Below are 27,318 nucleotides of genomic sequence, written 5' to 3' on the forward strand. Positions count from 1 at the left end.
AGAGTATGAAAGCAAGCTTAAAAAAAAGAAAAAAAATATAAAGTCAATTATGCTGAGTATCTTTCACCTCTAAAGTGTATTGCTTAAACAAGAAACAGAAGAAAGGACAAGAAAATATTAAATATTTCATCTGACCTAGTTATTTACTGGGTTGGTGTTTGAAAAGACTATTGGGAGGAAAAATTATTCCCTTCACTTGTAATTCCTGACTTGTTTTGTCACTTGTTTCGCACAGGATTGCAAGTCAGGAACCAGAAGCTGCAGCCCACAGCAGCTGGCAATATAATGACGAACGGGATTATTTCTTAGGCACTCCAGTGACCTGTGTTTATATATCTCCTCTTTCTGGGAAGATAAGGTAAGTGGTTCCTGTCACCTGTGCTGCCACTAGCCCATGGTGCTCCTGACACCACACGAGGCTTCTTGATTTTCAGAGCTGCTGTCATTCCTTTCTGTGGCCAAGAGCTTACTGCTGCAGCTTAGTCCCTACAGAGACAACCTGGTGTCAGAAATGTTCTGGTGTGATGTGAGACTAAACGAGACATGTCAGTGACCTCCTCATCCTCCCCACCTCTTGCACAAAGAGGGTTTAGCCTTGTTTTCAGATTTGTCATTTGCTCCAGGTAAGGATTCAGATATTTCTCATACCTTCAGCTCCCACTGAAGTTCTCAGGTGTCTCACAGCTCTCAGAAAGCTGCTTTTCACACACCCAGGGAGCAGCTACACTTTGTAGTATCAAACCCGCAGGCACTGGAGTGACCTGACCCTGAGCTGATGACACTGAGGGATCTTTTATTTTTCTTTAGTTGCTGCTTTCTCGTCCTTTTCTTCCTTCCACGGTAAAAGGATCAAGTGAAAAATTGGCTTCCTGAGGGTGAGGTGAAATCACAACTTCAAATTTACTGGTAGCTTGCTCAGCCAAAACCCCCTGGTGTTCATGGTGCTTGGAGAAAAAGTGCTTGTAGCCTGTCCTGCCGGCAGCCCTTTTGGAAGGCTGTGGCTGCTGGAGGCAACTGCACAACCCACTTCTTTCAAAGGGAAATGGTAACATTTAAAAAGATTTGAAAACTTAATTGTTTGTCTTGAAATTACTTTAATTTAAAAAAAAAAAAAAAAAATTGAATTCCTTATTGCTATGTTTCTGTAGCCCAGCAGGCTGAGATTGGGCATTTGCAGAAGTCATAAAGCATAGCAGAAGCACCAGACGCCTAAGCCCGGCTTTGGAAAAGCTGCTTTGAAAAAGCAGAGACTCTTCAGGTGCTGTTTCCACCTTCGGCCTCTGCAATCACTGCCAAAAGGCATCCGTTAACACCAAATGTTGATGGTACTGTAGGTCCTTGGAAAGGAGGAATTTGACCAAAGCAAACTACTCTATTCACATAGAGAAAGAACCAGAACCATTTTTTGAACAATCCTGAACTAAATTTAAACTCAAAAAATGTGTTAAAAGGACTAATTAACATAGATATTGCTCTGAAAGTGTAAAGTACTATGTAATTGCAAATTATTTTAGACAATTGTTGGTTCTTAACATATTTTTTTCTATCTGAAGACTAAAACAGGCACTTTTTTCTAACTTTCTGAAATAAATCCTATCCCAAGAGTGAAATTGAAGCTGGTTAAATGCACTGTAAGAGAGGAGAGAGAGCATGACTGATCCATGTAGATTTCTTGAATTTACCTTGCAAGTACCAGCAACTGAGGTGGAGAAGCACTGGGGTCATGGGACAAACTCCATCTGTTTTTATTCTCATTTTTCTGAAATGACATCCAGGAGACAGTGACAAACCTTTTCCTCAGCAATCCCCATCTTAGTTGCTTTTCTTTTCCATGGGTATTCCCCTTTGTCTAACTCATATTTTCAGCTTTTACAGCAATAACCTCTTGACGGGTTTTAGTGTTTTATACATACTTAATGCAGGACTGTGTGGCCTGTGTTTAAGTTGTTCTTGTTCCTTGATGAGGAAAGGTTGATGAGGAAAGGGCTGGCATTGCTTTGTCCTATCTGACAGCTGGCAGAACCTCCTCAAGCGTGGTTGTTGTCACCACATGCAGGAGCTGCATCTTCTGGCTCTACCAGAAGGTCTCGTGGCATTGCAGCAATTGCTGGAGAAGGAAGAGTTTCCTCACCCCAACTGCTTGTGTGTGTGGTTTGCAACATAGTCCTATTTCTTCCCCTGAAGGAGTTGCTGTTGATATCAAGGCCTTGGTACTTAAATACAAAATATGCTTTTTAAACCATATAATTAAAACTAAGATATTTCCTAAAAGTGCATTGTAATCCACATGCCCAAACTCAAGGCTAGAACCCTGTCATATTTCAAGTTTGTGCTAAACCCTCTGTTTAATTAAAAATCTGTTTTCTATTATGTTTTATGCAGGTTTATCTTACATGCAAACTAGAGCTTTTGGAGTGTCATTTGCTTAAGACTGGAAAGGGAAAAAGATAATTTGACAATAAATAATGCCCAAATAATTTCAATCTGGAGACTGAAGAAAAAAGGCTTCTTGTATTGTAACTGCTGTACACTTTTGGTTTCATTTGGGAAACATGTAGTTGGAAAATGCCACATATTCCTGACCTTTGGTTCATAATAAAGCATACCTCTACCTCACACTCTAGAAAATATAGGAGGTCTCCACCAAAAGAAAAGGAATGATCAGGGACCATGGGGGTGAGCTCCACTGAAAACCTGATATTGCAGTTAGTTCCACCAGCAATAACAGGAATAAAACACAGTGGAGAAAAGGCTCAGGTTTGAATGTGTGCTAATACTGTCTTAAGAGCAACATCACCAGTAGAAGATTAAGCACACAGTTTCCTTAGTATAATTTTCAAGTGGGGGATTAGATTTCCTTCTAACTCTTATCTATTTCTGGCTAAACACAGTTGAACATATGCTTATTTCTAAGAAAAAATGTTACACAATACAAGTGCGTAAATGCAGAGAGCATTTGATAGAAAAATGCCTGTTTAAAAAAACAAGACTGTACGCTGGGAATTTTCTCCTGACAGTGCAGTGCTTTGCATCAAATTTACATCTTCTGAAAATTAACAAAGTAATTCAGCTGTTTATGATAGTGTTTCAGTGCAGACAGTCTGCCACATCGCTGTAAATAAAACCTGAATAACTGATATAGATTTTATATTGAATTTTATATTGATTGTATTACGATTACATTGTAAAATGGGCGATCCAAAGTAGAGAAATGCTTAAGGAGACGTAAAAGATGTCTGTCTTAAAAATACAAGACTTTGGTTTTACTTTCCTATTATGATATTTAACACATAATTAAACTACCATAAGTAAAGGACTTCAAGGACAGAATCCACAGTCTGGTCCTGAAGACAGTAACACAGGATTTAATTGGTACCATACAGTGTTTTTTTTAGTTAGACAAAATTCCCAGGCAGGGACTTCATGAAACAGTGACAATTTTATAAGTAGATAATGAACAGGATTTGGCGTTCTGTAGTTTCTATGACTCAGATTGTAATTTTAAAAGATTTTGACCTATCTGGAGAAGAGTTCAAGCCCCATGGATGTTTTGAGCACATCTGTGAAATTATTGCAATATATGGGTTCTATATGTAGCTATGTATACATAAATAAAATTGTTAGGGTTTTTTAATACATAGTGCACACATAAAAATGAGTGGATTTTGAGAAGTGACTAGCTTTTCATTCGACTAAAAACTGCTTCAGTGCTGCTGAAATGGTCTGGGACTTTCGTGGTTTCTTTTCCTGAAATATCACGTGATCTTTTTGTGTTTTTTTTTCAGTTTCGTTTCAAAAGTCCATCATTTAGCAAGAGTTATCCATCGATACTAGTGGAGATTCTCATGCAGCAAGATACTACTGACTCATAACCTTCGTCTCACAGCAACAGCCTTGATTTGGCCATTGCGTAATCTTGTACTTATTTTACAATTTGAAAAATCAATGTAAAACTGTAAACACATGCATGACTCACTTTATAGACATAATCTCCAAAAGATGCTTACCCTGTATTTCTAAATGCCTGCTACTATACACTTCTATTTCCTTGAGATATTTAGATAAATAATGAGAACTAGGAAGATGCAAAGCTACTACTTGTATTAATAATGCAAGAAATTGTGATATCCAACAACTTGTACACGGCTACTTAGAGCATCCAAATGCTCCAAAAGTACTTTATAGGTTTTACATGAATATTATTTTCTTGAAAGCTTTAATATTCTGGATTTTCAGTCAGTCAAATTCTCACCATAAACTTAGATAAATAATTAACAAATGTGTAAACTTTGCACAAACTACAGAGGGTTTTTTTCTACTCTATTTTATGTATGTCTATGAATTTTGCTGTTGAGTATATGCTTTGCATTACAGTACGTACTTTATCCTAATCACTGAATATAACCTTCGTGATTGGTCTTTTAGTCACTCCGACTGCTTAGTTACCTTCATTGGAAATTTGAATACACACAAATCCACACCATCCACTGAGGTTTTCCAGCCTTGCAGATGGGAAATTCTATTGAATAATACTAAATACTATTACAAGAGACAAAACCAACTAAAACCTGACCTTTAAGATTACAAGAGTTTAAAACACAGCTAGTAATTTGGAGCTCTTTTTTTTTTTCCTACAGAACATTAGGGTATTTTTACATTGTTATGACTAACATGCACAATCTGGCACAATATGATAAAATGGTGAGTCCACCAGGAAATCATTTCAGGGATTTTTCTGAATGTTACAAACTGGCTGTAAAGGAACTTATTTCATTGAAAGGATTCTTCCTACATCCTGTTTCCATGAATTGCTATGCAGTAGTCAGACCTCACTTTACTGGAGCTTTGTGTGTCCACAGGGATGTTCCCATGTGAGGAACTGTGCCCTAGAAAAGCAATAATCTGGAGAATGTCTTTCTGCTTGTGACCCTACTGTTAAGTGGTTATTGTTTCTCAAATAAACACAAGAAGAGGAAATGCATCACATCTTTGCTCTTCTCTCTAAGGACTGTTCCGCAATCTTCAGTTCAAATGTGCTAGTACGAAATATTTAAAATAAACCACTATTATCCACAATATCTTCTAGCCTAATTTCAGCCAGTGTTTACTGCTGATGCAAGCTGACATTCACAGTAACCAAGGACTAAGTTTAGACTCCAAACATGCATGTTGCATGTCTCTTCATCAGTATTCCCCGCAGACATGTATTTGCCTTGACTCAGAGGGATGTAATCTGTTCAGGCTGGCTGAGATGTACATGCAGTTTCTATGATACTGGAACAAAGAAGATCATCTGTGGCAGCACCTCTGGGCTGCTGAGTAGATCTGCGTGGGCAGTGATGCTGATGCTGCCAGTCCTGCTCCTGCATCCCGGGCATGGCAGGTGCTTGTGCTAATTCTAGCCTTTCTGTGCTAGTCCTAGCCCTTCTGTGCTAGTCCTAGTCTTCCTGTGCAAGACCTAGCCCTTCTCTTTGCATCTAGAAACTGTAATGTTGCTTCACAGATACGTCCCATATCTTCTCTCACAGGTGGGAAAGCTAATGCAGAAATGTTGGCCTACATACAAATTTCACCCAAGATGGGAGGGAATCATTTTCACGTTGATTTAATTTTGGGCTGAAGAACAAGGATTTTTCATCTCTGACTATTACATGTGAACACAATGCAGGCATGATTTCAAACCCCTGAAGACAGGCTAAGTTCTTAATCAGATCCAAGGCATTCTTCCATTTTTAATTTCTTCTCACTCCAGCTGGCAACACACTGTTTTGAATAGAAAACCTGTCATGGAGGCACTCCAAAACAACCCCAACAAAATATTAATAATAAGCTTAAACCCACTTTAATTCCAAACTGAAACCAAACAACAGAAACCAATGCAAGCAGGGAAGTAAATGAAAATCAATTAGCACTCCAGGAATATTTAATAACCCACAGGTTGGATGTACCTGTCAGGATGTTGTTCCCACCCAATCACACCAGGATGGTGACCCCCAGCCGCACTCAGAAGATGAGGCCGCTCTCACCTGGGGGGACCCAGAAGAAATAATTACTTGTCCTGTGGGGGCAAGGGCTCACTCCAGGGTATTTCCAGTACCGAGGGGCAGTGGGGCTCAGCCCCAGGAAGTCTCCTCAGTTGGTACCTGGTCTCCGGGGGGTCCTGCTCACACCCACTGCTCCCACAGGCCCTTCCATGGGCCTCCAGCGGGGACACCGTTTGTATCCCAGTCGGGTCTGGCTGTGGCCATGACCTTCTGTGGGTCTGGGCACCTCCTTGGCTGAGGAACCATCTGTTGACTTGGGGGTCCTGTCTATCGACCAGGGTCCCAACCCTCCTGCCCCAAAGCTGGGAGAGGTGCAGGCGGAGGTCACCAGTGAGGACAGAGACAGTGGGGCACAAAAGGTGATAAAGAGCAATCAACTGCCAGCTTTAGTGTTATCCTTCCTATACACTGATTTATGCTTTAAAAAAGATGTTAATGACACTCTGTAGATGAGGAGAGGGTGGCATGCAAAAGTTACAGGATGTTTCCAAGTGGCTGATACAGGCTGAAAAGCAGATCTCCGAAACTCAAGTACTTAGGCCAATCTCCTATCTCACTGTTTTCCTTATTGCAAAACATCTTTATTCCTGTTTGCAGACTTAATGCAAAGTGATGAGCTATTGACTACAAGAAAGCCAGTGGCTGGGATAGTGAATAAATCTTCCATGCCATATTGCTGCCTCTGAAATGAGAAACTAAGGATGACATGTCTCTCATTACTGTGTGTTGCTTCTTATATAATTTATGAATCTGCATGTGTTTTGAGTCGTAAATGTGATCTGCATCTGTATGTGACAAAAGGCACGCAAAGGACAGTTCCCAATAATGCTGTTAGTTGTTTATGTGCAGAGTTACAGTAAATAACATTTAATGTGAAATATGTAGTGTCATAATAAACACGATGGTGGAGTAAGGGTACTTATAATGAGGATGCTGAGCCTGCTGGAAATGAGGTGCACAGATAAGGAGCTACATCAAGGACTGGGGACCAGGGTTCATAGGTTCTTTGTGAACTCCCAACTTCTTACTATTACTAAAAGGACACACTTTAAGGTAAACCACTACAATAAAATTGTTTTGATACTTCTGTTACAATAAATTGCAAGAGCTCTGTCTAGATAAAATAATATCTGGTCTTCACTCTATTAAAGCTACTCAGAAGCAGCTCCAGGTAATCCAAGCCAATTAATCCATGAAAATGTAGATGTATCTCACACACTGGGAAATACGAACACAACGTCTCAAACCAGGGCTATTTTTCACTGCATTCAGAGATTGATCTCAGCTTTCTCTCTAACTGCCTCTTTAAACACAAACAGGAACACTAAGCAAGAGCGTGATCTTTTCTTTTAGACTGTACTCATGGATCAAGGTATGTGGGATACCAATTACTACAGGATGAAATTCTTTCTCTGTAAGGTGTCCATCATACCACAGAGCCTCACCACGCTTCTGAACTGTAGAAGCCACAGGAATCAATTTTCACTCTTAAACCATAACTAAAATGCTACTTTTTAATTGCTAAAAACCACCATAGATAAATTCTGCTTTAAATCACACTCACATGAATCTACAAAAATTCAAGGGCTGATCAGGCAGTTTCTGGTATTTGCTGAGGTCCATTGGGCATCTCCTCTATACAGAGCTGTGCCAGTGCCCAGCAAAGGTACTATTTATTTCCAATGCCACACAAGATGTGTTTAAAAGGTCAGCTGAAAGTGAAAATACCTGGATGTGACTTCTCCAGTGCCGCTCACAATACTTATCAGTACTTGATAAAGGTATTGCCCGAATTTTCTCCCGTGCTAACCTTTCTACAAGTGCACAACCAGTCTAAGGTTTGTGTATGTTGGGATTGCATTGCAAACATTTAGCTCAGTCTATGATGTATTATAAATATTTCTCAACACAGAGAGCAACACTGTATATTTCCTCCCTGGTACAAAGATAAGCATTCTATGGAGAAGTGAACTACAAACGCAATATTAAAGGATTTTTCTAGTTGCACGCAGCAAACCAGTTTGAAGGGCTGGTAAGAAAGCAGGAGGTTCCAGATGCCAGCTCCTCACTTACTTGACCTGCTCAACAGCAAACACTTGTCTATCACTTTTTATGTAATTATGGAAAAACCATTGCAGCAATCTTTGATATTGTCTATAGTTGCTATTCTAGTAACAGTATCCACCAAGTAAGGAATATATTATTCTAGACATAGCATCTCCTTTTAATACACCCAGCCTCAGTCATCCATATTTCAGCCATAATACATGACCAAATTATATCTAATTTCTAATCACGGTTTTCAAAGCTGACTTTAATGACTTGTGTTGACATGTCACATTTCACAAGATCCTTAGAAGACGGATAATCAGAAATGTGTACCAAGTTAGGCATCAAAAACCTACTCATCTCCCAGAATAGTTAGATTTTAAAATCTTGGCTTCTGATCGTAGTTTAATATTGTCAGCCTATTATTCAGCCTTCTTTGCAAAGCATGTGGGAATCACCTAGAGGCATCAAATCCAATCTATGCACATCACTTTGAATCTATCTTTTATTTTTTCTGCCATCCTCCAAATGAGGCCACCGGCCAGGCTCATTACTGGAGGTATAATATATCTCTTATGAGTTAAAAAAAAATCCACAAAATTAATAGAAATGAATTAGTACTTTCCCCCCCCACCCCCCAGAACTTCTCTGTCTATTAGCAGTTTCTTTTTTCCTGCCTTTCTTGAGCCTGTATTTAATCCAGTTTAGCACTTTTTGACAATCAAACATTTTTTTCTTAAAAAAAACCTTGGTTTTGATGCATAAAAAGTAATTGATAGCCTCCTCTGAAAAGATTGCTGGAGGATTTAGTATATACCCTCTCCCCCAAACACAATAAACTGCAACCTTGTCTTATTGCTCTGCTATGTGCATGTCCAGGCTACTGTAAGGGTTCTGGAGCAGAGAATAAACACTATAGATATATATTTAGTTACATGCAAGAGGGAATAGTCTTTAAAAGCCTGTACTTTGCTCCCACTTTTCTACTCAAGAAGTGCTGTAGAAGTACTTGTTCTTTTAAGTTTAATTTTAAAGTAATGTTTTCGAGGGTATATAATAATAATTTAAAAAAAAAAAAAAAAAAAAAAAAAAAAGGAATAGAAACTTTGGTTTGTATTTTCCAGAAATATCTGATTTGGGGCACTCAGCTTGGGAAGTGATGAAGACATCTAGTGATTTCAGAGTTAGATTTTTAATGAGTTAAGAATTAAGTGAAACCAGCCACCAGCATTGCGTGGGCCACCGGTTGGCTTTCAGCTTTCATTTACTCACCAGTCACTCAAGCAGAAGAGAACCTAAAAGCCTTAAAATGTTACTAAATTCTCCTTGAAGAAGCTAGATGCTGCCTCCTGACAAATACACAGCACTCACTTGTTTATCTCCAAAATCTGAATGACAGCGTTTGAATTTTTTTTGTAATCAAGTCACTGTGCCCGTTTAGGTGACCCCGACTGACCCAGAGAGCTCTTCTGTTCTTTGGACCAGCTCCAGCTCCCGTCCACAATGACTCTACATTTTACCAGTGTCATCTTCTTCCAGAATTCAACAAATCATCCGATTTGACAGGGCTGTGTCTTCACCACTCACCTCATGCCTGTCTGCTCAGATTCTGCAGTATATTGTTTTATCTGTAACTGTCGCCCTCTGTCCAGCTTTATGTTTCCAGCATCAGACTATTCTTTAGTGATTTATGCTCTTGGCACTTTTGTTCACCAGATTTAAGGATTCTTGTGACGCTTACGTTGCAATGAACTAAGGCTATAAAGATACACATTTCTAAATTAATGTTGGGGTTGATCTAGCAGAGGCCTGATCCTCTGAAGTCATTAAGAAATTAGGAAAATTTCCAGTGACTTCCTCATGTATCAGATCACAGACATGGAGGTATTTTTGTCCCCTTCTTATCTGATGGGAATTTTACTTTACAAACGTAGATTGCATCTTAATCTCAGCAGTTTCATTTTGAGATAACAAGAGAATTTACACCTCTATCAGCTACAATCTGCCACAGCAACCAGTGATCACCGAATCAAAGTCCACCACTGTGACAGCAACCAGCTGCTGAAGCTTTGGGATATTGTTTAAATGAACAATGTCACGATATTGAGAGAAAACTAAACAAACCCATCTATACTCCATCACAAGCAATATTCTTCAAGCACAGTCACAAAAGCTGACAACTTCCAACTCTTAGAATATTTTCTATGTGTGAAACATGATTCCAAAGGATTAATTCCATGGTGAATGGGACATGCATTTATTCAGACACTGGACATGGATATCTGCTATGAATCCACGGACCAATAAATTGGCTTTCTAAGCTTTTTTAAGCTTAGACAGATAAAAAAAGGCTGTGTTATTTCAGACTATCACTATAAAAAAATAACACTGCTATTTTTGCGGGAGGGATAATGGTGAGTTATTCTATTAGATATGGTAATGGACATTGCTTTCAAGAAGGATACATTTGAAGTTAAGGTTGCCTTTACTGGTACTTATCTGTGAATAAACACAGCCTATTCACATTTGAGCACTGACTCCCTGTCAGCTGCCAATAATGCCAATGCTAATGTGTGAATTGCTGCAGGAATGCAACACACTTTAAACCTTTAAATGTTATCATGCTCACACAATATCTGATTCAAATGTTAGTTCTCCTAAACACAACTTTCAATCTGGAAGGTTTCAGCATTGCTGCTTTATCTCAAACATCTATTTATCTCCAGTGGTGCCTGACCCTGCTTAGGCTCTCTCCTCCCAGCCCACCATGGCACCAGGAAACTTAGAAAACACTTTTGCAGAAAATTGTCATTTTAAGTTTTTCCTGTTCCCTGTTTTAGCTGTGAAAAGAAACAGGCACACGTAAAGAGATCCACCCACTCCAAGCACATTAATTATAGGTGCTGCAAACCAACCAATAATGAAGGTAAGAAAGAAATTCAATGCATTATCAGCTTAACAGTGTTCATTCTTCTAACATTTACCCACACCTGCAAGCGTGTACAGCACAAGTTTTGTTTTGCAGTGGCTAATTTGAGCACACTAAGCCCATGGCTTTGCCAGCAAGTGTTCATTTATATATGTATATTATGCTGCCATACCTCTCCTGTGCACGTACAGATTTTCAGCCTGTATGCACGTTTTATGTTTCATGCACAAAGAAACAGATGGAAATCTGTTTGTGTGCAGTCTTTCAAGGACCATTATGTTATTCATGACTATAGATGCTGCACAAAACCTGAAAAAAAAAATAGGTCATTGAGACTGTTCTCCTGATATTGCAGTGACGTTCTTCCTGTGGGGAAAGAAAGGAACTGTAAAAGAGTCAAACTTCAGAAAAATCATCTTATTTCTGCTGTGAACCAGTCCCAGCAGCCAAGGACCTACCTATCCACAGGTGAACATGGGCAGGACCTCTGCAGATTGGGAATGTAAATTTTGGGGAAAGGCTGAACAGCAAGGGACTGCTGGACGGCTCGGGAGAGACACCGTGAAAGAAGAAGCAGATGTTCCCGTCGAAATGCCGGCAATAGTCATAACGAGAGTATCTTTGCTTTCTGTTCTGGCCATAAAACCACCACAGCTGCCCTGACGGCTGCTGTCTCTGCTCATTGCCTCCCTTATAACCATTGCAATTGCAGCTTCTCCAGCCCAGCCACATTTAACATTATATATATATTTTTTTGGTTAACATCAGTACTCAGCTGCAAAGCTGCTCAGTCATTAAGTGCTTTATACCAGGTAATCATTTCTTGGAAACAGTCCTTGAGACATTTTGTTTTCTCATGAACTGTAGGAGCCTAATTCCTGTAAATTCATAGTGTATTCTAGTGGTGTACCACTGTCCTTTTTACTTAACCATTACTTTAAAGATTGGTTTAAACAGGGTTTGATATTTGGGAATTTATGTTTGTTTAGAGTTTTTTGTCAACACACAAGAACAGGAGCAGGTGTTCAACAGGCATAGAAGTTCATGCAAAAGTTGGATGGGAGCCTGGGGAACTCTACTCCTTGTAAGCCCACCCACAAGTGACACAAGCACCACCATGGATCATCACATAGCAATGGCTTCAGCTCTTTGCATTCACCCCAGGAAGAAAATCATCAGCTGTGTGAAAAGGGAGAAGGTTATCACATATAGAGTCAAGCTCCCCACCAGCACCATGTAGACCAAGCATTTAGCTGGGCTGACACCAGCTCAGAAGCTGGGTTTTACCCATCTTCATTTTTAAACTTATTTAACCAAATAGTAACAGCTGCATGGAAAGCTCTCCAGAGAAACTGCAAACAGTGGGTACCAAACATCTTTGAATTATCTCCCTAGCACAAGGATCTGAGCAGTGCTGAGCTGAGAGTGATGGAGCTGCAATGATTTACACCAGTGGAGCCTTGGGCACCTACGTACTTCAGGTCATGTCATCTATTTGGATGTCTGTCTATTGCAACAACATCATTTTTGTGTGTCTGATCCTCAAACCACACTGTTCCTCTCCTAAATATAAAGTCATATAGCAAAATTCAACTATATAGAAGGCAGGGTTGGTTTGTTGTTTCTTTAGAGCAATAGCACAAGTAGCCCAGGTTCATTATAAATTAAATTCATCCTGCGAGGATGAGATTGCTACAGAGAATGAGGAGATTTGCAGACTTCATCTTTTCTCTACCAGCTTTAGCTTGTGGGCATCTTGTGTGAATGGCTGCTTCCGTGGGGACACGGACATCCAAGCATCTTCTTCAACAAGGGACATCAGAAAAACTTCTTTCCCAAAGTCTCCAGATGCTTAGCAAAGCAGCGGCCCTCTGAGCTTTGTGATACACTGTGCTCAGATTCTGATGCTTCTTGCTGAAAACAATTAGCCATTTGAGGCTGATGTTCCTGTGCCTGCCTCAGAGACGTTATGTTCAAGTGGTTAGCCTGACATTAGGCCTGCATAAGTTAATTAAAAAATAATTATTTTTTTTTTTTTCCTGCTCCCCTTCTTGGTCGCCTTCATTTAGGCAAATATGCTGAAATCAAAAAACCAACAAAGGGATTGCTTTAACCAAAAGATAGTATATGAATTCAGCATATTTTCTGCATAAAAATATGACATTTGTATGGAAATGACCTATTTTCTTGAACAGGCAGCTATATATCACACAAAGTTTCACTGTAACCTTTATGCAAAAGAGATTGGGAAGCACTTTCCCATAAGGTGCTTATTTCCTTCAGATGAAATAATAAGGCAAAGCAAAATCAAGAAGCTTAAAAGAAATGTTTCACTCAATAATATCTATTTTAAGCCGCGGGGTGTTTGTTTTGATTTCTGTGATTAATTGGTGTTTGTTTTTCTTTTACCTTAAAGGATGCAAAGGGCTTAGAAAGAAATAATCCCTTCTCCACCATTGCTTTTCTAATCACATTACAGTTTGCAAACGAGGGCAGATTGGCAGCATGACAGATCCACACTGCTCTAATAACCATGAAAGCTCCAGCCTGTTCGGTGTCAGAGGCAAAAAGGCATTTTACTGCAGCGGCACCAGCCCCGAGCACATCGTCCCCATCCCCATGTGGGGTCAGAGGGGGACACAGGCTCTGCCGCACAGGAGCCCAAATCATCGCGACAAATCCATGTTACTGTGACCTCCATTGATTCCAGCACAACGCATGTGGGAGCTCAGCGATCGGCCGTTGTGCAGGGCAGGCGGCTCAGGGGATGCTCGCAGAGATCATCGCTTTGCAGCTTTTCATTGGAACAACAGCATATTATCATGTGTTATTCCAGGGGCTGAGCTGGTTCCAGCTCACATCAGGGGCAAAACTCAGAGTAACCATCAGCAGCACAAAACCGAAACCCTTGCCGACACCAAACAACTGCACGAGGGTCTTATCAATAGAAAGATGCTATAATCATAGAATACATAACTAGCAAATTGCTTTTAGGCTCGCTTTTATTACAAAATTACAATTTTAGTTAATAGTTGCACAACTACAAGATTGTTTTAATGTCAGTGCTTAATGAAATATTCTGATCTGATTCAACCCCACTGAAGTGCAAAATTCACCCTGGTATGAATGGGTTTCCAGCTGAGAAATTCTTCGAGCTTATAATGAATTAAGGTATAGCTTGTTCTGACGATGAACCAAAATCATTTTAAATCAATTCTAACATAAAAGTCACATCCTGAACTAGATGTTCACTGAGCTAAGATTCTTGATTTATAGCCCAACATCCTAACCCTAAATGGAAATCCATATATCACCGAGTCAAAGTAATAAGACTTCAGATAACTTACACTAGAGCAGGAAATTAATCTCTTTTCCTCTCTTCAGGAGCCATTAGCATGAGCTGGGACACTAACAGCAACCAGAATAATTACTGGTGCAGCTATTTCACCATCAAAACTCTGTAAACATAACAGAGATTTCCAAAGCACAAACAGTCAAGAACCACCTCCCTTTGCCTTTAAAACCAGCCCTGAGTCATTTTGGCCACCACTTGATTTCACAAATGTAGAACAGCTGTGGAGCAGCTAATGACTTATTTGGAGTCCTCTAGAATAGTAAAAACCTTCCAGGCTTGTGCTCAACCACTAAGCAATGCTCCTTTCTACACAGAAAAGATAACTTCAGACATTTGTGCCAACGTGTTATTGATGGAAGCAGCTTTTTGTTGGGTTTTAAAGAAAAGGACACGCTGTTGAAATGTTATTTCCCACAGTTGCATGAATATTTATATAGAGAAATATAAATTTATATAAATGTATACATATCTATAGATACACATATTATACATTATAGGCATATACATACATATATACACACAGTGTTATATACACATACACAGATTTGTATATACATATATATAAATATATATATATACACACAAATGCACACACAGCTTGCTTTTTTTTAGCCAGCTATAGTTATAGACTCTCCCTCCCCCACAGAGCCGAGATGATCTGAGTTGCCTCTGCTGAACTCCCCATGGTTGTCTTTCCATCCCAAATTAAATATAAGACTCATTATTCTGCCATTCTGGTTCCTGAGAAACTTGGCAACCTTTCTGAATGACTTCAGCTGCAGCAATTTCTCCTGCCTTGCCTCTACTAACCTATTCTAGGAGATGCAATATGCCGCGAAGATTAAGTGTCCAAAATGCTAATATGTCTGAGAAGTGCCTCCACTGACCTACATTGAGAACGTAGATCTTAATGTATCTATTTTTAGCTTCATTACCAAAATTCCTATATTATAATAACAGTCCAAAGCAAGTCATACACTTAAATCTCCCAGTACTTTCCAAAAATTGACTTTTACACTTCAACGTGCTCGCACATACATGTATACATACATATATATGTATATACTATACATACTTAGTATCAGCATTTCCATTACAGGCATTAGCCGCCCCGTTCCAGTAGAAGTAACAACATAGGAAGTAGTTACCACTGCTTGGAGTTACCAGCGACTAATTTTAGGTTGTTGCAAATGGAACATCTCCATTTTATCCCTGGCGCGTACCTGTTAGAGCTCCATCTGATCAGGGTTTGTGCTCTGAAGGCTTTAACAGACTTTGGCTGGCTCGTAGGCAAAGCACAAGGCATGTAAACCCACCACGGCTAAGCTCGGGAGGCTGCTTTACAAAGCTGAGTTACAGGGAGGCCATCCAGGCGACACATCTTACAGAACCGAAGTCTTGAGGTGCAAAACACCACTCTACAGAAAAACCCAACAAAGATAACCATGTTTTCAGTTGGTCTCTGTTTCGTGCACGTATTCAGCGTGCAAACCAAACGAATATCTGTGCATGCAGACAGGTAAATGCAATGTGAGAATGCCAACAATCTGGAGGCTGGTTGAGAACTTGGGCCAAATGCAGGAAAAATGTGATTCTGTGAAATATTTCTTTCCCTGCTCTAAAAATAGAGGTTTCAACAAAAATGGCATGTTGTTATTCACTGTCTCTAAGCCAGCGAGATGCTTGACTTTCAGGTGCCATTTACGTTGTTGGCCTTGGCACGGTTCCCACTTGTCACAACTGATCCCAAGTTCCAGCAATGCCAATGCCTTCCATCAGCATCATGGCCCCTTATCACGCACAGGATGAATACATATATATTTGTATATAAATCAGATAAATCCACATTTCTTAGCTTGTTGCTTTAAAACCGATCGAACAATGAGTCTCTGCCCTAATCAATGCCTTTAGTTAGTGAGGGCTACAGAACCAGAGCCATTTGCCCTTTCTTTGAAGAAAACACTAACATAAACTGGATCTAAAAAAATACCTTTAGTTGCCATATTTCTTTGCTTGCCAATACTATCCACTGTCCAAAGCAGCCAGGTTTTTGGGTCACTGCAAGAAAACATAACAGAAGTGATGCCACAAGAAACAATGCTCTCTAATTAAGATGAACGCATTAGCTATACATCTTTTTCAGCAGTGCTTTCATGAAGATGGATCACATGTGCCCTTGCATGGAAGTTTAACAGCACCAGAGAAACTCTGGGTGAGTTTTCAGAAGAACACAGAGACAAACTTTAATATGGCCACCATCCATTAGTGATGTGTATTTGTTTTTTAAAGTTCGTCTTTCACAGAAACATTCTGACATGATTTTTCTCAGTGCTCAGCCCTTCCCAGCTCCCTGTGGGCACAGGACCAGTTCCCTCAGTGGTACAGCAGCCCAGGTACCTGATTGCTCAGGGTGGGAGCTAATGGTGAATCAGATGAACTGGCCACATCTCACTAATGGGAATTTCTTACATCTCCCTTTGAGTCAGACCATCCTGGGCACTCAGGATTGAGAGCACACAGCAGAGTGAACACGTTTCAACATTAAGCCCAAGCAGCAATTCCTACTTTCTTTTGAGCATAGCTCCTTCATTCTCCAAAGAAAAGATAAGAAGGAAAGAAATTTGGAAGTCCTATTAAAAAGTATTGTTTGATGAGAATCTTCACACTGTATTGTTTTCCTCTCTCCAATCATACTCTGAATAAAATAAAACCAAACAATTATGGAACAAGAACAACAACAAAACATTAATCAGCCTTGATTTGCAAAGCCAAAGTCTCCAAAGTACAATGGCAGACTTCAGTTCAAGGATTATTCAGATAACGGACATAATATAGATACATAAAATAACTAAGAGACCAAATACAAAACCCAAGGTTTACGTAGCTTTCTAGCAAAGTCATCACAGTGTAGGACAGTCACTATCGTGATAGACTGAATTAATTTTTAACAAGTACGGGCTGGAAAACATTAACAAATACATTCCTAAAGTTAAATTTAACATGTAAGCCAGCTACTCTCTCCAGAAAAGCAAAGTAAAGCTGAGGAAAGCCGGAAAAAAAGTCCCATGATCAGTATGCTAATGCCACTTTAACATTTGGGGAAAGTTGCTAACCACAGCTAAGATGGTCCCTGTAGAACAAAGACATTTTGTTTCATTGTGGGTTTGTTTGTTTGACTGATTTTCTTTTTCTTTTATGATTGTTGTCACAGGAGCCCCTACCAACAATGGTGCCAGGTCCCAGCATCAGCAGAAGGGATGGTGGTGCCATCAGAAGCAGCAGCATGTCTCAGGTCTATGCCAGTCCAATAGTGATCTATCACAATTCAGGAACTCCTCGTTGAAATTATTCAAGCCCTACTGCAAAATCTCATTGCTGCAGAAAACTTCCCTTCCTGGCACAGTGCCACAACAACACGCCAAATTGCCTGCCACATGCCACGGACAGGAATATTCCTCCACAGTTACTGGTATCTGTTTGAATTCCAAAATACAGACAGATTCCACCCTTGGGTAACCAAAAAAACTTCCTCAAGATTCATAGAATATATAGGATATTCTTAAGAGATTTAGAAAATTCTAGTAGAAAAATAAAGTTCTTAGAAAAAATGTAAATGGACATTAAAGATTCAGTATATGACTGAGTTATTAATATTTCATATTGTGCTATGCCCTCTATTATTATCTATTCTTTTTAAGGCACCCAACACCTTAGTATTGCATACACATACATCTTCATAATGTCTAAAAATAACCTCACACTTTCAATTGACATCCATAATATTAAAAAATATAAAGACTGATGCAACATTAACTCTACAGAGACTCCCCAGTGTGACTGTGGGACAGGGAATTCGTATTGCAGTGCTAATGGCTCCATTCCTTCAAACCTTCTCCCATCATTTTTCCACAAAAATGAGCGATTTAACACTATTCTGAAAACCAACACAATATTGAGCAATTGAACAGAGAAAACGTCACCACAAGGGAGTGTTTCCAAATACATTAACAGCGATCAAAGGTAACATACAATGTTCCACCCCAGTAGCCTCTGGGGAACCCCATGTGTAGCAAAGCTGATGCCTTCATCTGTAACCTCCAACTCCTCCAACAACCTTGACAAAAATTAACATAGAAGTACTTAATTTTAAAAATGGGAAACTACAAGAATCAAGCAAAAGACATTTAAAGACCTGATATGAAACACAGTTGTCAGTGCCTCTAAATATTCTTGCTTTTAAAGCAAAAGATGATACTAATACACTATTTCCAAATAATTTGCAATTGTTACAACAAAAATCTTGTTGGATACCTATGACATTAGGTCTAAACTCTGGTACCAATTTCCACATGTCTTGAATCTGCTAGGGCACACACGTATTTGTCTTTATGCAAATGCTCTTCTTTTAAAATAAAAAGCTCTAAAGATTGTTTGGTTCATTTGTGAATGAGGTCAATCTGAAAAAATTACTATATTGACAGCAAAACCATTTTCTCTGTACTGTTAGTCATTTTATTATGAAATAGTCACATAGAATACTTGTCTTGAAATGCTTGAATCCACTTAATATATATTGTAATTTTCTGAGATCAGACTTTGCTGTTCAATTGATTCTGTTGGCTAAAACTGAGCAGTATTGTGGTGTTTCATCAGTGGCTTCAAGGGTGCAGAATTAGGCCTCCAGTCCATACCCAGTCACCGGTTTGTTCCAAACACATCCCACTTCTTCCAATAGCTCAAACAGACTTTGACTTGGGGGCATAGCTGCATTTGCCAGAATAAAACAGATTCTTTTTCATGAAGGGGGAAAAAATTGTATTTCCACTCACATCAGCTTCACAAAGTATTAAAAATAGCATATTTTTGTACAAAGAGCCGTTGTTAGTAGGAAGAAGTTGTGAAGTTGCATATTGGGTAAATTTACTCTACGTTTCTCCCATGGAAACAACTGTGTTGTGCTGTATAACCCCTAAGAAAATTCACTGTGCAGCTCATTTATGAGGAAGTCAGATTTAGAATCAAGGCTTGGAAAATTCAAAAAATAGGCATATGAAAAGTGCAGCAGCTTGATTTCCGAGCATACATAAATCCACGCTGTAAAAAGCAGATGTCCTTGGAAGAAGAGCTATTCTGGAACGAGTTCACACCTAAGTGGTTGGTGCGCTGCCAGAAGTCGTACTCTTTGTTTGAATAACGTAGATAAGCAATGAACTTCCAAACTTAAGGCCAAATTCTGCACGCCTTTTTCACGTGAACATCTCTGTTACACCCCAAGCCAATTCATCGTGTCTTATTGGTGTGAAGTAGGTACTTGAACAAAATAGAAGTGGCGTAGCCCTCCTTAGTTACTCTCCATTAGTGCTTCAGAAACATAAAGCATTGCATATTGGCATTTTGTAGAGACCTTTCTGTTCTGTTGCTGTGGAAGTTTACAGCAGAGAACACCAGTTGACCATAGCTTCACTTTTCTAGCTTAAAACCAGATCAGCTGCAATGATGTGCTGAATAGTGGGTTTGTCTGGAAAGATCTCTGACAAAATCTAGAGTTCTCACAGCTTAACTCAAGTCCACTGCATCCCGTAATAAATGACCCATCTGAGATATTGGCCTAACTAGAACAGACTTTCAGAGATGGATGGCCCTCCAGAAGTCAAATTAGTATAATCAGATTCATACCATAAAAATTAACACCTTTATCTCACTATTGATACAGTCAGGAAATCCATGAAGCAATTTCCAAGTCTCAAACAAATCTTTTAACCCAAGTAGAGCAAAGACATCCACCACAATATCCAGGAAATACAAAAGACCACTGATAATTGAGCACCACTATTATCCTTTCTATTTTCCTGTATGCAGTCGTTATCAGCTGCGACTGGAACTTACCTGGCCTTTTCCACCTGGAGGAAGAATTTCAATATAGCCAATGACTGAAGAAAAGAAACTCATTGTGAAAGATTTACTGCCAGGTTCTGAGCCTCATCACAAGCTGAACTGCTGAAACCAACACCAGCTATTTGTTGTGCAGTAATGAAATAAGCTAAAAGATATTCTTATTTATTTAAAGTAGTATCCCATCAAACAGCTCCAATGTAAATGCGAATCACTTGACTTTATTTGATTCCTTCCTGATATTATTAATGCTACCAATAATACTGCTGATAATCATATAATTGTCATTAATACTCCCTATTAAATAGGAGCAACCCGGGCTGAAACACGTAAAGAATCACCCGTCCCTGATCAGAGATGATGGATCCACTTTTGTTTCCTGTAGTGGAAAGTAAAGCTGCCACCCACTCAGCCTCAGCTCAGCACAATGAAATTGCAAAATAGAAGTCATCATAACACACATTAGGTATCACAGTTAAACAGTGTCACCACTTCCAGAGCGAATCATCCCCCAATGATTCCAGTACACAAGGAAAAAGAAGTTTTCTACACAAGGAAAGAAAAGTAACTCAACGTAAGCCAAAAATTATCTCTTTTAATACAAAAATTCCATTCTCATAGAACAAATTTATTTCCACTGAATAAATAGATTTCTTCACCATTCACGGGTGAGATTACTACCTATAGTTATGTTGAAATTCTCTTGTGTTTCTGCGGTTTAATTAAAATATAAACATTATTTGCAACTGGCATTGCTATATTTGGATGCAAGTATGAACACTTGGGGGTTTGATGAGATTGCCAACTGTATACAGCACCACTCTCACTAGGGGTTGTACTTTAACCTGATTTATACAGCTCCACGCATCACTCGCATGTAGTCTTATCAATGCAATTATTATAAGCATCGTAAGAAGGATCCGACCTTTGCACTTTGATGTTTGTTACTTTTAATATGTGCCTGCTCTCCTATCCATTAAAAAAAAAAAAAGCACAAATGAACAAACCCCAACAGATTAGAGCTGAAGGCGGCAGTAACAAAACACTATCAACTCAACAGAGGAATCTGGGAAATACAAATGCGTAATATTTTTACTAATATTAAGGAGCTGACGCCAGATTTACAGACATTTGGAGCTGTCTCTCCATCTCAAAACACATACAGCTACTACCAAGGCTCAGGAAATTACTTCTGTCGCACCCAGATGCCTCTCCAAGACAGACTGACAAAAAAAAAAGCGCCTGCAATAAGCATATTTGCTGAAGCTATAAATAGCGATACTTGGGGTGAAAACAAGTATTCATGGTTCTATCTCGATCAAAACGCATTGTGCTGGGTGGAATCAAGTTGTTCCTCGGGAGGAAGGAGAGGTGGCTGGGTCTGAGGTGACACCACCTCGGTGCTACAGCAGCTCCAGAAAGGTGACAGAGACCCTTGGTCAACAAGCCCCAGGACAATACCTTTTTAACAAAGTGCAGGGAGGGGAAAAAATCGCAATTCACCCGGATAAATGACCGTTACCGCTGTCCCACTAAGACAAACGATATTTATAGATATATTTGATATTTCTCTATAAAATCGTGTATTCGAAGGTCGTTAGGGTAGTGCCTCAGCGACACAGGCGGCCAGCTACAGGTTCTCTCCCCCTTAGCGGCACAGCCTGCCCCGGTATAAGGTGCCCGGGAGGTACATTCAACGAGGCAGGCAGGGACCGGATCGGGCCCGATCTCGGGCCCGAGAGCGCCCGGGTCGCCCCCGCGGCCGCCAGCGCCGGGACTGCGGCGCCACCTGGCGGCCCCGCGGCGCCACTCACTGCCGCCGTCGGCCCGGCCCCGGGGTCACCGGGGACAAGATGATACCAACGGATGACAAGAAACCAACGGGTGACGAGATACCAACGGGTGACAAGATACCAACCGGGACCTTCCCGAGAAGGGAAATCCGACCGTCTTTGGTTTTGCTCCTGTTTCAGCCGGGAGCAAACGGGGAGCAGCGCTGCCCCAGCCACGGTGATTGAAGCCGTCAGGATCCTTTTCCAGTTGGCTTCTCCCTTTTCAACAATTGAAATTGGCTTTAACTTCCCCCCCTCCCACCCCCCTCTGACTGCTCACTTCGCATTTACTGCGAACACCAGGACCATCCGCATCCTCTGCTCCCAGCGCTCCTACAAGAAACGCCACTCGAGGATGCGGTCTTATTTTTGCTGCCCATTTTTAAATACATGGGAACTGCCATAAGTACAGTACAACGTGGGAATACAGATTGTAAATCGGATTTTTAAAAGTCTCGGGTGGTATCTTGGCAAGAGAAGCTGTACAGGGTTTTCCTCTGTTAACATCACAGTGCATTGAACTGTTATTAACAAAATAGCTTTCAAGGTTAAGGTGCGGGAAGGAAATCTCAGTAGGGGGAAGCTGAAGTTCCAGGTTCAAGCTTTGTATTCCTATATATATATATATGGGTGTATATATATATATATATATATATGCATTTTTTTCAAAACGTTTTATTAGGAAAGCTATACCAGACGCATCACTGTACAATGATTAAACATTACCTTTACAATTTATATTCACTTGAAATTACAGAATAAATATATGCACATTGTTGTATCTTTGTGTGTGTGTGTGTGTGCACGTGTGTATGAGAGAAAACATTAAAAGTGCTTCCTACAAAGCTGTTAGTGATAGGTGCCCAGTAGCTTTTTTTTTTCCTTTTTTTTTCTTTTCCTTTTTCTGTATATTTGCACGTCGCTTTTATTAGGAAAGTGCGGATGTCCTCCAAAAAACCATGGCGTCATGACGAAGTGTCACTGAGCATTCCCTAGGTGTGTGCGCCACGTTGTTACATCCTTTGGGCTGCTCGGCTCCCGGTGACATCCCCCAGCCCACGGGATTCCCCTCCGCGGGACCCCGCGGGGGCGGGAGCTGCGCGGAGGGGCCGGGCTGGCGGCGGTGGGGGGGCGGTGGGGGTGAGTGTGCGTGCGAGGGAGGGAGAGAGACAAGAGTGAGACATTCGAGCAAGACCCTCCCCTCCCTTCCCTCTTGCAGTTTCCAGGCATGCAGCAAACTGCGCTCGTTTGCTTCTTTGCATTTTTTTTCCTTTTTAAATAAATGTACAGAATCTGTGCCATGATGGGCAAGAAGAAAGCAAGCCACAAAATGCCATCTTCCCTCCCCTCCCCCTCCAAGGGAAAATATAAAGGAAGTTTACTGGGACGGTAAAAAAAAAAAAAAAATAAAGAAAAGAAAAAGGAAAAAAAATAAAAAAGGAGACATACGTAGAATTTACTTAATCAGGATCAATACAAAGATCCCCGATAATAATAATAATAATAATATACCTTAGACATGGCACAGTCAAAGTCTCAGTTTCAGTATAAAAAATAATGATTGATTAACATCTGCTGGCAAAAGTCTGCGAAGGCACTTCATCGATTAATGATCTGAGAACGGCCCTTCCCCACAGCGCGCACATCTGGCGGGGGAGAGCACACAGCTGTATCCTCTACTCGCATGCGGCGGTGCCGGGACGGGCGGCGGGGCGGCGGTCAGAACCGGTACGTGGTCTTCTCCAGGACTTCGAGGTAATCCGGCTTGGTTTGGAGTTTGGCCCTTAACTCGAGGTATTCGCTTGTGGGGGTTTGGTGGTCTGAGAAGCCCTTGCCGGCCGCGAAGAGAAGGGTTTCTTTCAGCCTGGCGTCCTGCTGGAGGTCCGGATATTGCATGCCAGGCGGGTGGACGTGCAGTTCCTTCAGCTTGGGCACGGTGCCGTACAGGCAGTCCACGAAGCCCACGGCACAGGGTGGCGGGCGGTCGCGGTCCCGCGGGGTCCCACCCGCCGCCGCCGCCCCCCCGAGCCCGCCGCCGCCCGCCGCCAGCCCGCCGCCCGCGGGGTGCTGGGGATGGACGGCGACGATGGTGTTGAGCTGCGAGCTGGACACGGCCAAGCTCCACTCCTGCTCCTTCTCCAGCAAAGTGCGGTAGTTGGTGCCCGGCTCCTGCGCGGCGGTGGCGGCGGTGGTGTGGGCGAAGCGCTCCCCGCCGCCCCGCAGCAGCTCCGCCGCTTCCCCGCCGCCGCCGCCCGCCGCCTCCTCCTCCTCCCTCGGCTTGTAGATGGGGTTGTTGCACATCTGGGTCACCGGGTGCGGGATGTAATCGTAGACGTGGCCCGCCGGGGGCGCCTTCTCCGGGGAGCGCTCCCCCCCTCCTCCTCCCCCTCCTCCTCCGCCGCCACCGCCGCCCCCCTCCTCGAAGATCCGCGGGCAGCGCAGCGGCAAACCCCCCAGGTCGGCCGCCTCCCCCCGTGGGCCGCGGAACGGCAGCTTCCGCCGGCGACGGCGCAACACGAAGGCAAAAAGCCCGGCGGCCACCAGCACGGCGGAGAAAAAGAGAACGAGGAGGCTGAGGATGAGGACGGACAGCGGCACGGCGGCGGTGGCCGGCGGCAGCTCGTAGGCGGCGGCGCCGGTGGCGTCGGGCGGCGGAGGGGCGGCGGGGGGCGAGGCGGCTGCAGCGGCTGCGGCGGCGGGGCGGAGGGCGGCGGGGCAGAGGGCGGCCAGCTCCAGGGAGCGCAGGTCGCGGCGGGCCAGGCTCTCCGGGCTGGCACACAGCACCTCGCCCACCACGCTGACGGAGCTGAGCGCCTCCAGCCACTGCTTCAGCGGCACCAGCTCGCAGGTGCAGTCCCAAGGGTTGAGCTTCAAGTCGATCTGGACGATGGCGTGAAGATGCTCCAGCACCCCCGCCACCGGCAGCGCCAAGAAATGGTTGTTGCGCAGGTTGAGGCGGGCCAGGGAGGTGCCGGCGAAGGCGTCGGTGGGCAGGGTGCGGAGCAAGTTGTCATTGAGGAAGAGCAGCTTCAGGTTGGGCATGAGGCTGAAGGCCGCCGGCTGGATTTCCCTGATCAGGTTGTACTCGAAGTACAAGTAATGCAAACTCTGCAGGCCCCGGAACATGCCCGGGGTGAGCCGCTCGATGTCATTGCCGTTCAGGTACAGGCTCTTGAGATTCGGCAGGTTGATAAAAGCCCCGTCCTGCACGTAGGAGATCCGGTTGTTCCCCAGGTGTAAGAGATCCAAGGAAGAAAAATTCCAGAAATCGGAGCGGTAGATTTTCTGGATCAAATTCCCGCTCAGGTACAGCTTCTTGGCATTCAAGGGCCTGGGCAGGAGCTCGGAGATGTTGTGAAACCCTCGCTCCTTGCAGTTGACCGTCAGGCCCAGGTCATTGATGTGCAAACTGCAAGAGCACCCGGTAGGGCAGATGATGGGGATGGGGGGCCGGGTCTGGTAGGCAGCCACGGGCGGTTGGTTCGGCCCAGGGTACAGGCCCCGGGGTGTTGGGGGAGGCCGGGGCGCCCTGGGCTGCTTGGTGGGTTTGGGCTGCTTATTGGATGTTTTGTACTCAACAGAGGAGGCGGTGAAATGGAAGGAGGACAACATGGAGGAAGGCTTCGTAGGCCACGCGTTCTCCTTGCTGGACGACAGCTGAGGGATGCCCAAGCTGGCTTCCACCTCGGAGTCGGATAGCATGGGGCAGAGCTTACTTCTTTTGATTTCCCGCAGGTCCTTCCCATGGAAGTGGAAGGGGGTCTCGCAGGTGATGTCCCCCACCAGGGCGGTGTAGGGGATGCGCTCCAGCCAGCTTTTCAGCTGCACGATCTCACACGTACAGTTCCACGGGTTCTCCTCCAGCTGGATCTCCATCAGGCTCCTGCCAATATGGTCCAACATCCCGCGGTACGAAAGGACTTTTAGCCGGTTCCCGCGCAAGTCCAAGTGGGTTAAGGACACAGACTTAAATAAGTTGGTGGGAAGCATGGGGATAAGATTGTCATTTAGGATAAGGACCCTCAATTTACTTAGGTTCCGAAATGCCCCGCTTTCAATCCGTTTAATGACATTGTAATCTGCCTGCAGATATTCCAGACTTTCCAAACCCAGGAAAGTGTCATTTCTGAAAATGTCCAATTTGTTTTCGTGCAAATACAACCTCTTTAGAACTCGGAGCCCGTTGAAAGCCCCCGTCTGAATGTCCTGCAGTGCATTGTTCCCAAGGTTAATAGACACAGCATTGTTCAAGTGAAGAAAACTGTTGGTGTACAATTTCCTCATGGAATTCCTCTGCAGATAAAGTTTAAAAGGTCTCGACCACGACTCCGTTATCTGACTAATATTTATAAATCCTTTGTTGTCGCAATGTATATGGAAAAGGCTCTCCTTCACTTCACAGTAACATGGATCAAAGCAGGGCTCATCGAGTTCCTCCGAGTCCTCTATCAAGGGAATTGGTGTAGTCCATGCTAGAGCAATTGTGCTTAGAAGAATTATCCACAACATCCTTCCTCTATGAAGCGTCTCTGCCGTGGAAGGTTTCATCATTTGTTGATGTTTACAAAACTGTAACAGGAAGAAAAATGCAGATTTCAGTATTCCTGTCTTGCCCCACTCCTTTTCGTTAGCCCCTACCTGCTAGATTTGAGTTAGGCTCCTGGAAAGTTCAGCAATTGTTGGGCAGACGTTCACAACCAACTCTAAGGGTGTCAGATGGGCAAGCCTTGCCCTGATTTATACTTAAGAGATCTTAGAAGGTTTAATCACGCGATATCAGCCTCCCTTATTCCCCCATTTGGTAAATGCCACCTATAAAGAGGACAGCACATGCAGACCACACAGCAGGACGAGCACACAGGCTGAACGTGTTGCGTCTTTGCATGTTTTCCACCATAGAACCAGTGTTCAGAACTCCATGTATTTCATACTTGTTTGAAATTTTAGCTTTGTAGCCATCATAGCCCGCATTGACTACAGGGGGGAAATACAAGTGGGTAGATTTCTCCAGTGTCGCACTACATCTTGCATACATGCAAACTCCCAAAGTTATTGAATCTCAGTCCTTGAATCTCTCTCCCTGCCGGCTCAGTATATTCCATGCACAAGTTCAAAGGAATGTGCAAGGTTTGCTGATGTCCCTGACAAAACGATCCCCTTCAGAAATCCCCACAATATCTTTACAATAGCAAATGGTTAACGACCCTGATTTAAAAG

The 27,318-nt window shown here is 42.5% G+C and overlaps 1 protein-coding gene across 2 annotated transcripts; it reads right to left on the reverse strand.

Annotated features, from left to right (window-relative positions):
• Positions 1–14,006: 14,006 nt before the first annotated feature.
• SLITRK3 (SLIT and NTRK like family member 3) lies at positions 14,007–26,652 on the reverse strand. 2 transcript variants are annotated; one of them, XR_010474580.1, is made up of 3 exons: positions 23,614–26,652; positions 16,368–16,435; positions 14,007–15,795 (listed from the first exon to the last, which is right to left on the reverse strand). XR_010474580.1 is itself a non-coding variant. In XM_065073479.1 (1 exon), exon 1 carries the CDS (start codon positions 26,650–26,652, stop codon positions 23,821–23,823), a length of 2,832 nt encoding a protein of 943 aa, XP_064929551.1. In that variant the 3' UTR covers positions 14,007–23,820. The 2 variants fall into 2 exon arrangements, 1 of the variants encoding a protein (XP_064929551.1); XM_065073479.1 differs by having other exon boundaries at positions 14,007–26,652.
• Positions 26,653–27,318: the final 666 nt, after the last annotated feature.

The sequence above is a fragment of the Columba livia genome, chromosome 9 (assembly GCF_036013475.1).
Source record: "Columba livia isolate bColLiv1 breed racing homer chromosome 9, bColLiv1.pat.W.v2, whole genome shotgun sequence".
Classification (NCBI taxonomy): Eukaryota; Metazoa; Chordata; class Aves; order Columbiformes; family Columbidae; genus Columba; species Columba livia.